A 13,616-nucleotide genomic window follows, 5' to 3' on the forward strand; every position below is an offset into this window, starting at 1 on the left:
TTGCTCCTTACACGTCGACAGGCTGATAAAAAGGTGGAGCTGTCTTCGAAATGCTAAATAACCAGCTTTTATAGGCTGCTGTTGAGGAACAATGAACACAACGTTCAGTATTCTACAGCCTTGAGTGGTGCACCTGATAGTATAATTACCGCTGTGCCTATTAGTGCTAACAAAACAACTAATGTTCCACTTCATCTATTTAATGAGGGTGGTTTTTTTTGTTTGTTTGTTTGGTTTTTTCGTCGTTGTTGTTTCTGTTTTAGTTACATGGTGAGAAATTGTGCCCTTATCGTAAGTTATTTCAAGTACCACAGGCATCTCATTCTTAAGTGCCTCCTTCCTCTGCACCTTTTTAAAAAAAAATGAGAAGCATTAAATACATGTGTGAAATGTCAGGAGGGGGCAGGAGAATGAGGATGTTGGAGCGCTCCATTTAGCTGTGCATAAATGGAACTTTTAACTGTGGTCCGATCTGATTCATACGCTTGGAGCTGTTTTGTTTTCCTTTTAACTCTGACATGCATGAGTAAGAACTAACACGTCTGTTATGTACTTGTGCACAAAGTTAAGGAAGATTGGCTCACATGCAGTGCTTTAACTCCTCAAACAGAGATCATGTATCTGTTTTGTTGTCTCACTGTATTCACGTGTCTTGTCTGTTTCCTGGGCCTTCAGCTGAGGTGCAGAGTGAGATCGAGCGTATCTTCGAGCTGGCCCGAACTCTCCAGCTTGTTGCTTTGGATGCCGACACCATTAACCACCCCTCTCAACTGGCTAAGACTTCCCTGGCTCCCATCATTGTTTATATCAAAATAGCTTCACCTAAGGTATGCCTGTTTCATTCATTCACTTAAACCGATTTTCATACTCTTAATTTTGGAATGACTCTACCGTCTTCTGATTCTGATAGCAGTAAATATTGTTTCAGTAGACACGGTGCTCTGCTATCTCCCTGCAGGTTCTCCAGAGGCTCATTAAATCCAGAGGGAAGTCCCAGGCTAAACACTTAAATGTGCAGATGGTTGCAGCAGACAAGCTGGCTCAGTGCCCACCTGTGAGTTTTGCTTTGCGACTTGAGCTTTTTTACATATTCTCATCCCCGCCTCATCACACCCTGACACTCAGTCAAATTTCACTCAGTCTAATGAATTTGAACTCATCAAGTACACCTTTGGGATTATTTTCCAATGGTATCTGACGATTAACAGCTGAAAGAAAACAGGTTCGAACCCCTCAATTCAGTTTAATTCAGTTTTATTTATACTGGCCCACGTCACAACAACAGCTGCTTTTATTCTTAGTGGGGGCCCTATAATAATAACAATACGACTACACCTTGTGAGCGAGCACTTGGCAAGTGCTTTTTCCATCACAGTTTTTTGGGGTTTCGACATAAAACCTACTTGGATGGATTTCTGGAAAAGATGTAAAAATTTGTATCACAGTACTTTCCGGTTTTACAGAATACCACTTTGCATCTATCTTTACATGAGTGGGCTTTTACATGATTTTACAGGGCAATAAATGATCTACTCTCAGGCTTTCAGTTCAGTTCAGTTCATTTTTATTTCAAACATATACATTCACCAACATTTCATAAAATCATTCCATACAGTTGTTTGAAAAGGAGTAGGCTGAAGTATATACTTATTTAGCCCTACCCCTTAGGTTTACATCCTCATCATCTAAATTTGAACAACAAAACGTTTACAATGCCTTCAACTTAGAACATAATAATCATCACAAAAAAATAAAAAAAATTGTCATGTTCAACAAGAAAATCAAGAAAATAAACATCAGTTTGACTGCTGTCTTGGGTTAATTGCATTTTCTTCATTCTTATACTTATTTAAAATTTTGCTAACAAATGATACATTTTTGGCACAGAGCTATAGAATCGATCCCTAACAGGCTGCCTGTTATGCTTTTACGATAGACCTGATCGTTCTGTCTTGAGTAATATTTAGTCATCATCCCAGCTGGTTCCCTGTCGCTGTGTGTGGAGGAGCATAGAGACCATAGTCTGTATATGGCTGTTATGTCAGTCATTGGTTTAGGATAACGCATTTTGAGTTCTGTCCACCTCCATATCAGTTATTTGAACGAGCGGGTTCTAAGGTCGGCACGATGATTCAGTAATCAGCACTGCTGCCTCACAGCTTTGCCTTTTTGTTTGGATTTTCCATGTTCTCTGCGTCCGGTAACAATACAAATACATGCTTGTTAAATTAATTGGTGATTCCTGACTTACTCTAGGTTGGATGTGAGTGTGTGGTGTTTGCATATTTATTAAAAAAAAATAACCAAATAACTACATTCGGTTGAACTCGCACTGCAATAACTGATCAGAGATATGGGTGTTGAAGTTTTTCATTATCAAACTGTATGAATTAGTGTAACTTACAGTTGAACTGCACCAGCAGAATTCAGGTGAGGGGGCACAGTGACTTCAATAAAATAAAATAAAATACCATACAGCTGTTATGAAAGGGAAAGCTAGACAAAAACAGTTTTTTCCAGCAAACTGTGAATCTGCTTTTTAATGCCTGACTCTTTTGTTGGGTTAGCCTCAAATGGCTACTAATTCCTTTCCCACCACTGGCATTATTTTTCAGATAGAGCTACCACTTGCTTAAATGCTGACCAGGCATTTATATATGATGACTTGAAAGGCGGAGCAGATGGTTTTGTGATAAAACAATTGGCTGTTACTAGAATTCACGTAAAGACAGAAGGAAAATTCACTTTGGTACAGTAAAATCAATGCAGAGTTGTTTTGTGTTGCAGGAATTATTTGACATCATCCTGGATGAGAACCAGCTGGAGGATGCCTGCGAACACCTGGCTGACTACCTTGAAGCATACTGGAAGGCGACACACCCTCCAAGCAGCAACCCTCCCAACCCTCTGCTGAATCGTACCATGGCTACGGCAGCCCTCGCTGCCTCCCCAGAGCCCGTCTCCAACCTACAGGTACAGGTCCTCACCTCCCTGCGCAGAAATATGGATCCGTGGCCTGACATGGACGGCACTGTAGCCACTGAGGGGAAAGAGGAAGAACATGCTCTCTGAAGTCCAGTAGCACAGGGGGGTGGGGGGCGACTCCGGCAACTCAACCCAAACTCAGCAGCCTGTTCTTTTTACCCTGGAGTAGGAGTGCACTAATAGCCTGTTTATGCTGTATATAGGAAACCGCAGATACATCTGTGCAAGAAATTAACACCCAAATGAACCAACAAGGATCCAATTTTCCACACATGAACAGCTAGCCTAAGAACACCTACGAGTAAAAATGATGTAGTCTGCATGTTAGCAGGTCAGCTTTTCCTTCTGTGCACTGTTTAAAACTGTGAAAACAGCTCAGCTGAAAGCACACTGGACTCAAGGAATAACCTCATAAGGTACCTCTGCCCCCACGATCCCTTCTATTTTACTGTAATCAGAAGTAAAATAGCGTCTGCTGCCCCCACCCTGCCCTCTGCAGCTCTGTGGCCTCCTTTTCTTCAGCGCTTCTAGAGGCTGAAATCCAGTTTGCTGTCCTCCTCTGTGTTGCCATGGTACCACCCCTGAAAACAGCAAGTCATGTCCGCCTCTTCAAATAGAAACGCTTAGTTTGGTGGAGGCTGTTGCTAACACTCTGTCTAGTCTAATCAATTTATCTTAAGAGTGAGAGAAAAATACTAATCAGTTTTCATTCTGTTCTTCAGTCGCTACTGGCTCCTTATCAGCTAACATGAGCTGCATGCTGTCAGATTAATTACATGGCACACAAGCGACAGTCTTGCACCGAATGGACACAATTATGCAGGGATCCTTGACAAAAATGAATGAAAAGTATAAAAAAAAAAAAGATTCAGCTGCGCTTCAAACTGGATTGCATTTTTAAATTTAAGGAAAACTGTTTCAGGATAAACATGTGAGTTATATCATTTTGCTGCTTTGTTCTGCCATGAGCTCAAACAGCCAGCAGATGGCACTATTGTAATTGTAGATATACAGTTTAGCTTCTTTATAAGTTGCTGGGATCTGTTTTTGGTTGTAGGTTGATATCATCATTTTATAACAGTCAATTAGCAGAACTAAACAATTTCTACTTACTGATTAAATTGTATGTGTTGTTTGAGTATAGACTAGTGTGTGTATGCACAATGTTAATGTGGAATGTGTTTCATATAAGTATCTTCAGCACTAATGCCTTTAAAGTCAAGGATTCTTAAGCTGGAACAAGTATGCATCTTTGTTCTTTCTGCCCTGTCTGCTAACCCTGCTAATTAACTGCTGACACCTTGGTGTGCTGTTTGTGTCTCTGCATGCTTTTCGTGTGGCATGGGTGCGGCTCGCTGAAGGGGGCGTACTTGGTGCATGGTGAGCAGAAGCGGGAAGGGCCTCTGACAGAGTGTGGTGGGAGCGGCACGCTGCATGACTATCAGACAGACCTGGGAGGGAAGCCCCAGCAGCAGCACCAGCAGCAAGCGTACCTGCGCTCCTCTCGTGGCCAGCTACGAGGAGGCAGCGGGCGAGGTCTTTCACGGCAAGACACCTTCGACTCCGAGACCCAGGGCAGCCGGGACTCGGCCTACACCGAGGCCGGTGACTCCTGCATGGACATTGAGACCGACCCCTATGAGGAGCCTGAGCCCTACCGAGGAAGTGGGGGCAGCCGCCTCCACCTGGCGCAGCATCTCGGCCGACAAGCCTCCTGGGAAGACGAAGGTGCCGAGCCGGACCAGGAAAACCGGAACCACCCTCCGATGCCGAGCCAGACGCATCCGCATGGACGTGCCAAGCTGAGGGAGCGTTACTGCCAGGACCCTGTGGACACAGGGGCCAACATGAGCCGCAACAAGAACCAGGACGACTGGGGGAGGGACGTCTACATCCGCTGAACGGTCATCATACCACAGAGCCAAGGAAGCCCCTGGACAGACTGAGGACAGAGGGAGAGGAGGGGATGGGGGGGAAATGTTCTGGTTTTTGGGTTCAACAGGAACTGAAGTGTAGGTTTGGGGCCATGCCGGTCAGGCTAACAAAAAAATCTGTTTACATCCCAGTACAATGTAAAGAAATACATCAACTGCCAGATGCCATTCTCATCAAGTTCTTCTTGTAATTCAGTTTATTTACATTTAGAAAAAATAATATTGGTCTTTTTTGTTTCTTATGTTAATACTGCATGAATATCATGGATTTCTATACTCACAGCACAAGGACAGTAATTGTTACGACTCTGATCTGTATGATTCGATCCTCTCTTCAGTTGTAAAGTGCGAAGGCTGGTAGAGCTGTAGTGCATCACGTCTGTCCTCTGCAGTCTTAAACAGGGTCTAATGTCACGGTTCCCATGTATGTACAGTGTCAGGGTTTCTCTTTACCTTAAGCGCACTCAGTGCTTTTGGCTTTCAGGGTTTCCTCCCATACTGATATCCAGAAGTTTTGAGTCTCTCACCTCCACTTTCTTATCACCCAGACCTTAAAAAGTTGGTGGAGAAGTTGCCATATTTTAGCACGTAAATTTATCAATGTTGCTATACTCATGTCAGCGCGATAACAATGAATAATACACTCCAAAGATGTTTACTTCTTCCCTGACCTGGTTCAGTCACCATACCTGACTGTATATGTCTGACCCAGTCCTCCCATTTCTGTTATCCTCTTCTTCATGGGTGCTGAGGGCACCTCCAGTTGTTCTCTGGTTTCCAAATGTGGTGCAGATTCAAAGTAGTCGTGTGAACGAAACGTCCTGCCTTAGTCACTCCCACCCCTTATTTCAAGAAAACTCCAATCACAAGTGCCGGAATGTCTCGCCAAGCCATGTCCGCCGCTGCTGCGGTGGGATGTCTTAACTCTTGTTACACTCGTTTTCATACCATATCTCTGTCTCTTTGTGTCTCGTGGCTGCTCCGTCCCAGCTCGTTGCTGATCTCTTTTTTTCTTTGCACCAGCTTCGTCGTCTGTTTTTCAGGGCTAACAGTTATATAAAAAGTACTTGTATGTGTGGTTAATCACTTCGAACTTCCACCCAAACAGCTCGCTTGTCTAATATTAAATACCATTCTCTTCTTACTCCTGATTTCTGACTGAATTAGTGTTGGGTTTTTGTTTTTGGTTTTTTTCAGTGAACATTTGCATTATTTTTTAAATCTTCAGTTCTTGTGAGCTAGTGGGAGGAGTATAAAGTGGGCAGTGGGGGGGTAGGATCAGCTTTGGTCTTTACACAGTTATCTATAATGGAGAATCCATGAATGTCTTTGGTAGGCTGCTTTGGCCCACCCCCGTCTTCAGTTGAATAAATAAATATTAAATAATGATCAGTAAATAATGTTATTGTTGCGTTATCGCAATTGTTAAAATGATGAAATAACATGTATCATTGGTGCCTGATTGTAGCTACATTTTGCTTTTTCTGCCTTTCATTTTTAATCTGTGGATAAATTCGTATTTTAATTAAAAATCGAATAAGAAAATGCCATTGTGTCATTTCATTGTTACAGTGAGATGTGAGGAACAAAAACAGCTGTCAAAAATGCTAAATGTCTGTATGTGTATGTCTGCGTAGTGTTGTTTATTCCACTGAATACATGCCAAGATATTGTAGTTCCATACAAATCATAGAGTAGATTAGTTTTTCAATAAATGACATGACAGTTAGTCAAAATTGATATGAAAAGCAAAAGACAGGCTTGCTGCTTCCGTAGGAATTAAGAGGGTAAGTAGCAACCAGGTACTGCTAATAAGATGCACTTAATTAATTGATCATCAGCACCTCTGTGGAAGCAGATATTTTGATAGTTTGCTGGTCTGGAGCATTCAGGTGGGTGTTAACACAATCCCACTATTTGTCCAGGAGTGGATGTCTCAACAAATTCGCCCCATGTCAGAAAAATACCCAAGAGCTACATCTCAAACTCGACAGGCTTCTGTTAGCATATTAAATGTTAAAGTGCATCATAGAATAATTAGAGAAAGCATCAACAAGGGTATGAATTGAAAGACTGCCATCAGAAAGCTTCTTCTCTCTAAAAAGAACACAGTATCATGGCTTCACAAAGATGAATCTGAACAAGCTACAAGAGTTGCGGAATAATGACCTTTGGACAGATGGGACCAATGTGGAGATGTTTACCCATAATGCACACCATCAATTTAGCACAAAAACATCATAGCAACTGTGAAGCACAGTGGTGGAGGAGGGAGGAACTGTGCTTATTTTGTTTTGCAGCAACACCATGACCACCTCTGTATACCAAAATATTCAAGACACAAATGTGAGACCATCTGTCTGACAGCTACAGGCTGGACCAAACAAGGTCATGCAACAGGATAATAATCCCAAGAGCAGTAGCAAATACACAACAGAATGTCTGAAAAGAAAAAGAATCAACTTGTTGAATCAACCTAAGACCTTTGAAAAGCTGTGCAAAAACAAATCCCTGCAAACCCCAATGAGCAGAAGCAATGCTGTAAAGAAGAGTGGGCCAAAATTTCCTTATGATGCTCAAAACAATTACTCTGCTTTTTTTTTTTTTTTGCTACAGGTAGTTTTACAAGCTATTGATTCATCAGGTTGTACTAAGCTTTTTCATATGACTGTGTCTTATTTTAAAAAAGGCCAACACCACCCTGCCTGTAGAACCTATCCCATACTTCTGCTGGGTGTAAACCTGCAAAACAACGAGCCACAAGAATGTTGACAGATTTCCAAGAAAAAAAAAAAACGTTTCACTTTGTATTCACAGAAACGTAATCTCCAAAATACTTGTATCAAATTGCAGCACATTTCAAAACACCTGCATTTGCTGTGTGACAAAACAAAAAGCAGTTATGAAGTGCAGCTGGCTCACTCCAGGATGTGGTTTTTGTCATCGTTGAGCTGATGTTCTGCACAGGACGAACTGTCACTAACCTAAGACGCGGTTTCCATCTGTAAGTTGAAACGTGAGACTTACATCAGAGCGTTGCTTAACAGGGTCAAGATGACTGTAATAACTGACAGAACGGGACAGAACAAATACGTAACATATGTTTGCATGTGAACCTATGTCAAAGGGTAAACTTCCATTATTACAGTTAAAGCAGGATAATTTTAAAGAAAAACACAAAAAGTTATCTGCAGTATCAGTGCTTCAGACTTTGAAGTGTACACATGTGGGATGACATCTTTCAAAGTGTTTCTGATGACTGTTATCAGATCATCTGTATTAACAATAAGGAGCATATCACGGTTATAAAGTAGAGCTAATTTCAAGTTTTATATATACTGTTTGACATGCAAGTTAATTTTAAAAAATCACATCGTAGATCCTTTAATGTAGCAAACAGAACTACTGGAGAGTGATAAGGTAACATTAAATGCTTAATTATAGTGGAAAAGAAATGTGCAGCTGTAATAATAATAATGATGATGATGATGATGATGATGATAACAGATACCATAACAGCATTCCTCATGAGAAAGTGTGCTTATGTGATTACTTTTACCTCAATAAAAATGCCTTTCACCTTCAGTATATGTTCATTTCCAGATTGAAAACTGGCAATTAATTACACTTAAAACACTTGAAGCTATAAAGAAATTATAGGGAAATAAATACAGGTACAATACTTTGGCTGATTCAGTGAATATAAACATGCCTCATTACTGAATCTCTTATGGGTTTGAAAATAAGACAAAACTGTCAAATCAGAGGCCCTAATATGCAGAGAGGTCATCAGTGTTGTGATTGTGTAACTGGAGAGTTGAGAGTGGAACTGATATGAAATTATTTGGACGGTTCAGTGGAAATCCCGGGGAATTCTTCAGTTGAAGCCAGTTTTGCTTTCTGTTGGTTTTTACAGGCCGATAAGTTCCTGCATTTCTCAGAAAGGAAGCTACACAGTTTTACTTCTCTTTCCATATATAGAGCGGACATACGCGTCACCGACTGCGTCATCATCCCACTCGTGCCGTCGGTGTGACAGGACTTGTAGGTTGCCTTCAGGGACTATAGGTGAGCTCAGATTTTCGATATTTAATGAGGTAAATAAATTTTCAGCACACATAGAAGCATTTGATGTACGCTAATACATTTTTTTTTGTACTTATTTGGCTTTTACAAACATATTCTTCCTCAGTTTGGAGCACAAGTAATTTTCTACAGACCTGATAAGGAGGTCACTACAAAATGAACGGGACAAAGAAAGCGTTTAGGGAGACATTTAAAATATATTTAGAATATTTGGTCCAAATAAAAACAAAACAAAACAATAAAATCTAAATGCCTTAAATGACTTTATCACCCCAAAGTAAATTATCACATGTACAAAGAAAGGGCAGCTTCTATTTTTAGATTTTTTCCACTTTGTAAAAATGAGGGTAGAATAAATAAAATTCTATATACAGTAGAATATAGAAATGTAATGATAGCCAGGGTTTACTGTATTACAGTTAATACTTTCTGTCTAGGGTGACAGGGTGCCCTGTTTATTTGGCACAGCCCAGTATTTCATTAATTTTCTCAAATATGGAGTCAGCGTCTCACAATTTGATTGGCTCTATATAACAGTGAACACCTCTCTCACACTCGTGCAACAAAAAGATATGTGCTGATCTGTGGCAGCATCCCTGCTAAAACACAAGCAAGTAAATGTGTGAAAGTACAAAGACGACCACACATGACCCTAAAACAATCTCAGTCTTCCAGTGATGCTTTTAAGATGTTGGGAAAATCTCATCTGAACAATCTTTAACTTACAATTATTTAAACAAAAAAAGGAAAGAAAAAACAGCCTACCGACTGGCATCTGTAACATAACCCGCACTGTTCCACACAAACCCCCATTTACTTTGTGGATAATCCAGGCCTTGACAAATCCCTCACCGGCCCACGTTCTGTATTCCCCACAGCACTGAACGCACCATCATTATTATCTACGCTGTTCGTGACTCACTCGGCGAAAAGTGCAGACTTTTTTTCTGAGGAGGAAGCGCCGCCCACAAATGGTATGCCGAGGCAGAAACTGATAACAGATCCCGCACCAGAGTCAGTCTGACAGTCAGCTTCTAATCGATACTGAAGTCTGCTTCCTCTGGATTTCTTTTGTATTCACCGCTCACCGAGCACTCACACCTGTTGAACATGGGATACCTGCTGTCTAAGATGATGGCTGTTTTCGGGGACAAAGGTACATCTGCTTTAATTCTTGTGTTCGTCTTGTTATGTCTGAATTGTTGCTGTTTAAATGAAGTATAAAAGCCCGTCGGTGTGTTAAGCTCCTGTGTCGGGTGATATGTGATAACTGTGAAACACAATTTGACTCTAATGTTTGATCACCTCACTAAAAACTGATTTCCTGACACAGTAAAGTTTCAGTCCTTTCTTATATAAGACACTTGAACCAAGTGTTGGACGTGTTTTACTGCAAGAACAGTCTTTTGATAAGAGATGTGAATCTGTTCAAGACATCACCCTCATGTACCTGCGTTTTATTTTATCTGTGTGTACATATATCTCCTGAGGCTGAATTTGCAGTGAGCATGCAACTTTAACATGTTTAACTTTCCTACAGAGCACAAAGTCATCATTGTGGGTTTGGATAATGCTGGGAAGACGACCATCCTCTATCAATTGTGAGTGATCTGACTGCTTTCTGAGTCTTTCAGCAGTTTTTTAAAATCTATTCTCACAGTTAATCTAATTCTAAATGCATCTTTTCCCTTCCTCAAATACATCTAGTCTGACGAAAGAAGCCGTCCACACATCACCAACTATTGGCAGCAACGTCGAGCAGATCACCGTTCGGAAGACTCACTTTTTGGTTTGGGATATCGGAGGACAGGAGAGCCTGCGAGCTAGCTGGTACTCCTACTATGGGAACACAGAGGTATGGCTCACATACACTCCTCGGATCCTTTCTATCTCTAAAAAACTTTAAAAACACAGTAAATTTTTCATTAAAGTGCATTGGAAGTGATATTGGCAGTTCCCGAAAATGAATCCAGAGAAAGTGAAAGCTTTCGAAGTGCTGGCTGCTATTGCACCTGCATCTGTTTTATGACTTTTCCTGTAATCCATTGTTTACAGGTACTGTATTGTTAATAGAGCATTGTAGACATGCTGACTCCCTCTTATGAATCAACCATCCCATAAATTGGGTCCTGATAAGAACGACCTTATAACAGGTTTAATAACTGTTATTTCCCTTTCAGATCGTCATTCTGGTTGTGGACAGCACTGACCGGGAACGACTGACTGTAACCAAAGAAGAACTTCACCGAATGCTCGCACATGAGGTAGGATCTTTAAAACATAGCGTAGAGACTGACTTTATTTAAACGTTTAGGCAAGTTAGGAAACTTTACTTGGTCATAACTATATTAAAATGCCTTTTAACATATTTGAATGCTGCTTACGGATGATAAACAGGTACAGGAGGGTTAATCATACTTTGCTTTATTGTTTAAATATGAAGTGTTTCGCCTGTTTTCTTTGAGAGCTGCTTTGACGTACAATCACACTGTTGTTTTGTGAAGCTGCCCTCTTTTGGCATTTGTGTTTTGGTGTTTGACGTTCCCTCCCGCTTTCAGACACACACTGATTGCGTAATAGATGTGAGAGCAGATTACTCACCCATGACATACTGTGATGAGGAACTTTCTTCTTATAGTCAGCATGTCTGTGCGTTTCAATGTTCCGCTGAGGTTGCTGTTTGTTTTTAACAACATCATGTGTTTCCAGTGGAACGCAAGTGCAGACACTGTATCGGTAACCCATTTTTTTCCTTCTTTTTAGGACCTACAGAATGCAGCCATTCTCATCCTGGCCAACAAACAGGACATGAAGGGTTCCCTGACAGCGGCAGAGATCTCCCAGTTCCTCACGCTCGACTCCATCACAACACACTCCTGGCATGTTCAAGCCTGCTGCGCCCTGACAGGAGAGGGGTGAGTCTAACGCACCTCCAGCTCTCAGTATCACCAAGCATGACTCACTCTTCACAAATATGTGACGTAGTTGACAGAAACATGCCTCTGCATATCACAGCTTCTGTTGAAATAAGAGCCTTTGAAACACTTATCAAAATGCTTCTGATCTCTCCCTGCAGTCTACCTGCCAGTCTGGACTGGATGAAGTCGCGGGTTGTGGCAAACTAGAAGAAAACAATGGATTAAAAGTCCTGAAACTGAACCAGCCTCTCGGGCACCACAAAGGCCGCAGTGTCAGGATTATTTACAGTGTTTTGAGCCTGTGACCATGACATCTGTGACAGAAACTGTCTCGCCACGTCTACAGTGTGACTTACTGACTATGTGACATCCTGAAGAAACCTGCGTTGTGTGTACTTCAGCCTCGGAAACATGACAACAGACAAGCTTCAAAAACTGTTTGGTGGTTTGATTATATTTTAGTAATCTGGAGGTTGTGCACTGAGGAGGGGGGGGGTTGCTTACAAAGTGTTAGTTATGTATTGACATAAGTGGCCTGTGTGTAAATGAGAACAATGTTTAGGCAAATTATCCTACCTCACCAGAAGTATCACATTCCACTTTAAACTGTCAAAAGTGACTAAAATGTTATTATTCTATTATTAGAATGGAAAACAATAAGGCAGGTTTGTAACACTAAGTCATATATTTTCCTGTTAGTATCTTAATTTTGTCAAACTGATCCAGTAATTCCACAGACACTTTAAAATAAGACAATCATAATTTCATTTTGACTTAGTTCTTATAAATGAAGATTTTTGTTCTTAGTTGCCAAACTACTGATTCATCACAGTTTACCAGCAAACAGTAAGACTATAAAGAAAAAAAACAAAAGAACATTATGCAGCTGCACTGGTTTTCCTTCTCAGGATTTCTGCAATGCTGCAAAAGCCTACAAGCCTGCATCTGATGTTAAAATTAAATTTAACGCCAGCAAATGATTTTAGCTTTATTAAACCTGAATATTTATATTAATTTATTCTTTTTTTTAATGCTCTTGGACTATGTACTGTATATGACAGCGATTTCTTGAATGGGAGAATGCGCTAGCTGCTATGAGTCATAATTTTACAATGTACATACTGTATAGTTTGATTTTTTTAAATAAATATTATTATTGCTATATGTGTGTTTTTATTTTAATAAGCGATGGGCAGCATGCTATTGAAGTTGTTAACGCTTGTTTACCTTTGGCTTCCTTTGTCTTTACCATCCTTGTCTCTGTCCCCCCAGCCCTCTGTATACCCTCCTTTACTACATTCATGAATCTTCTCTGTGGTCTTCCTGTTTTCGTCCTGCTTGACAGCTTCGTATTGACGCCCTTTCTTCAATATAACGTTTGTCTTGTTTATTAAACAATAGCGCCTAAACTACAACGTTACGAGAGCACTAACACGACTTCAACAACAAATGTCGCGTTTTTCACAGCGTTTCACTGGCAAAAGAGCAAAATTAGATTTTAGGGGGCATCCGGATTTGAACCGGAGACCTCTTGATCTGCAGTCAAATGCTCTACCACTGAGCTATACCCCCGCACGCTATCCCGAGCGGCATGCTCCTGTTTTAGATACAATAGAATTGATCCTATGATCTTGTTTTGGACATTTCGTTTTTCATAATTACTCGAACAGCTAAATTTGAGTTGATTTTGACG

The 13,616-nt window shown here is 40.8% G+C and overlaps 2 protein-coding genes and 1 non-coding gene across 8 annotated transcripts in view; 2 read left to right on the forward strand and 1 right to left on the reverse strand.

Annotated features, from left to right (window-relative positions):
• The window catches only part of cacnb1 (calcium channel, voltage-dependent, beta 1 subunit), a 40,061-nt gene extending 33,599 nt beyond the window's left edge, over positions 1-6,462 (forward strand). For 5 of the 6 annotated variants that reach the window (XM_005468888.4, XM_005468889.4, XM_005468890.4 and 2 more), the window contains 4 exons: positions 676-827; positions 959-1,054; positions 2,788-2,973; positions 4,347-6,462. In XM_005468888.4, coding sequence (XP_005468945.1) covers positions 676-827; positions 959-1,054; positions 2,788-2,973; positions 4,347-4,886 — 974 coding nt within the window. In that variant the 3' untranslated portion in view covers positions 4,887-6,462. Of the gene's footprint in view, positions 1-675; positions 828-958; positions 1,055-2,787; positions 3,305-4,346 lie in introns of those variants that run through there. The other variant, XM_003442010.5, reaches the window with a different exon arrangement.
• Positions 6,463-9,977: 3,515 nt separating this feature from the next.
• arl5c (ADP-ribosylation factor-like 5C) lies at positions 9,978-13,084 on the forward strand. The gene is made up of 6 exons (XM_003442008.5): positions 9,978-10,161; positions 10,546-10,606; positions 10,713-10,860; positions 11,186-11,269; positions 11,769-11,920; positions 12,082-13,084. Exons 1-6 carry the CDS (start codon positions 10,116-10,118, stop codon positions 12,128-12,130), a joined length of 540 nt encoding a protein of 179 aa, XP_003442056.1. The 5' UTR covers positions 9,978-10,115; the 3' UTR covers positions 12,131-13,084.
• A 339-nt stretch (positions 13,085-13,423) lies between these two features.
• trnac-gca (transfer RNA cysteine (anticodon GCA)) lies at positions 13,424-13,495 on the reverse strand. Its single transcript has one exon. It is a non-coding gene; the product is annotated as a tRNA-Cys (tRNA).
• Between the last annotated feature and the right edge of the window lie 121 nt (positions 13,496-13,616).

Source organism: Oreochromis niloticus, linkage group LG4 (assembly GCF_001858045.2).
Source record: "Oreochromis niloticus isolate F11D_XX linkage group LG4, O_niloticus_UMD_NMBU, whole genome shotgun sequence".
NCBI lineage: Eukaryota > Metazoa > Chordata > Actinopteri > Cichliformes > Cichlidae > Oreochromis > Oreochromis niloticus.

Coding starts and splice junctions, on each gene's coding strand:
- arl5c (XM_003442008.5), top strand. CDS start 10,116: ATGGGATACCTGCTGTCTAAGATGATGGCTGTTTTCGGGGACAAAG. Junction 10,162..10,545: donor GGCTGTTTTCGGGGACAAAG/GTACATCTGCTT, acceptor ACTTTCCTACAG/AGCACAAAGTCATCATTGTG. Junction 11,270..11,768: donor ACCGAATGCTCGCACATGAG/GTAGGATCTTTA, acceptor CCTTCTTTTTAG/GACCTACAGAATGCAGCCAT.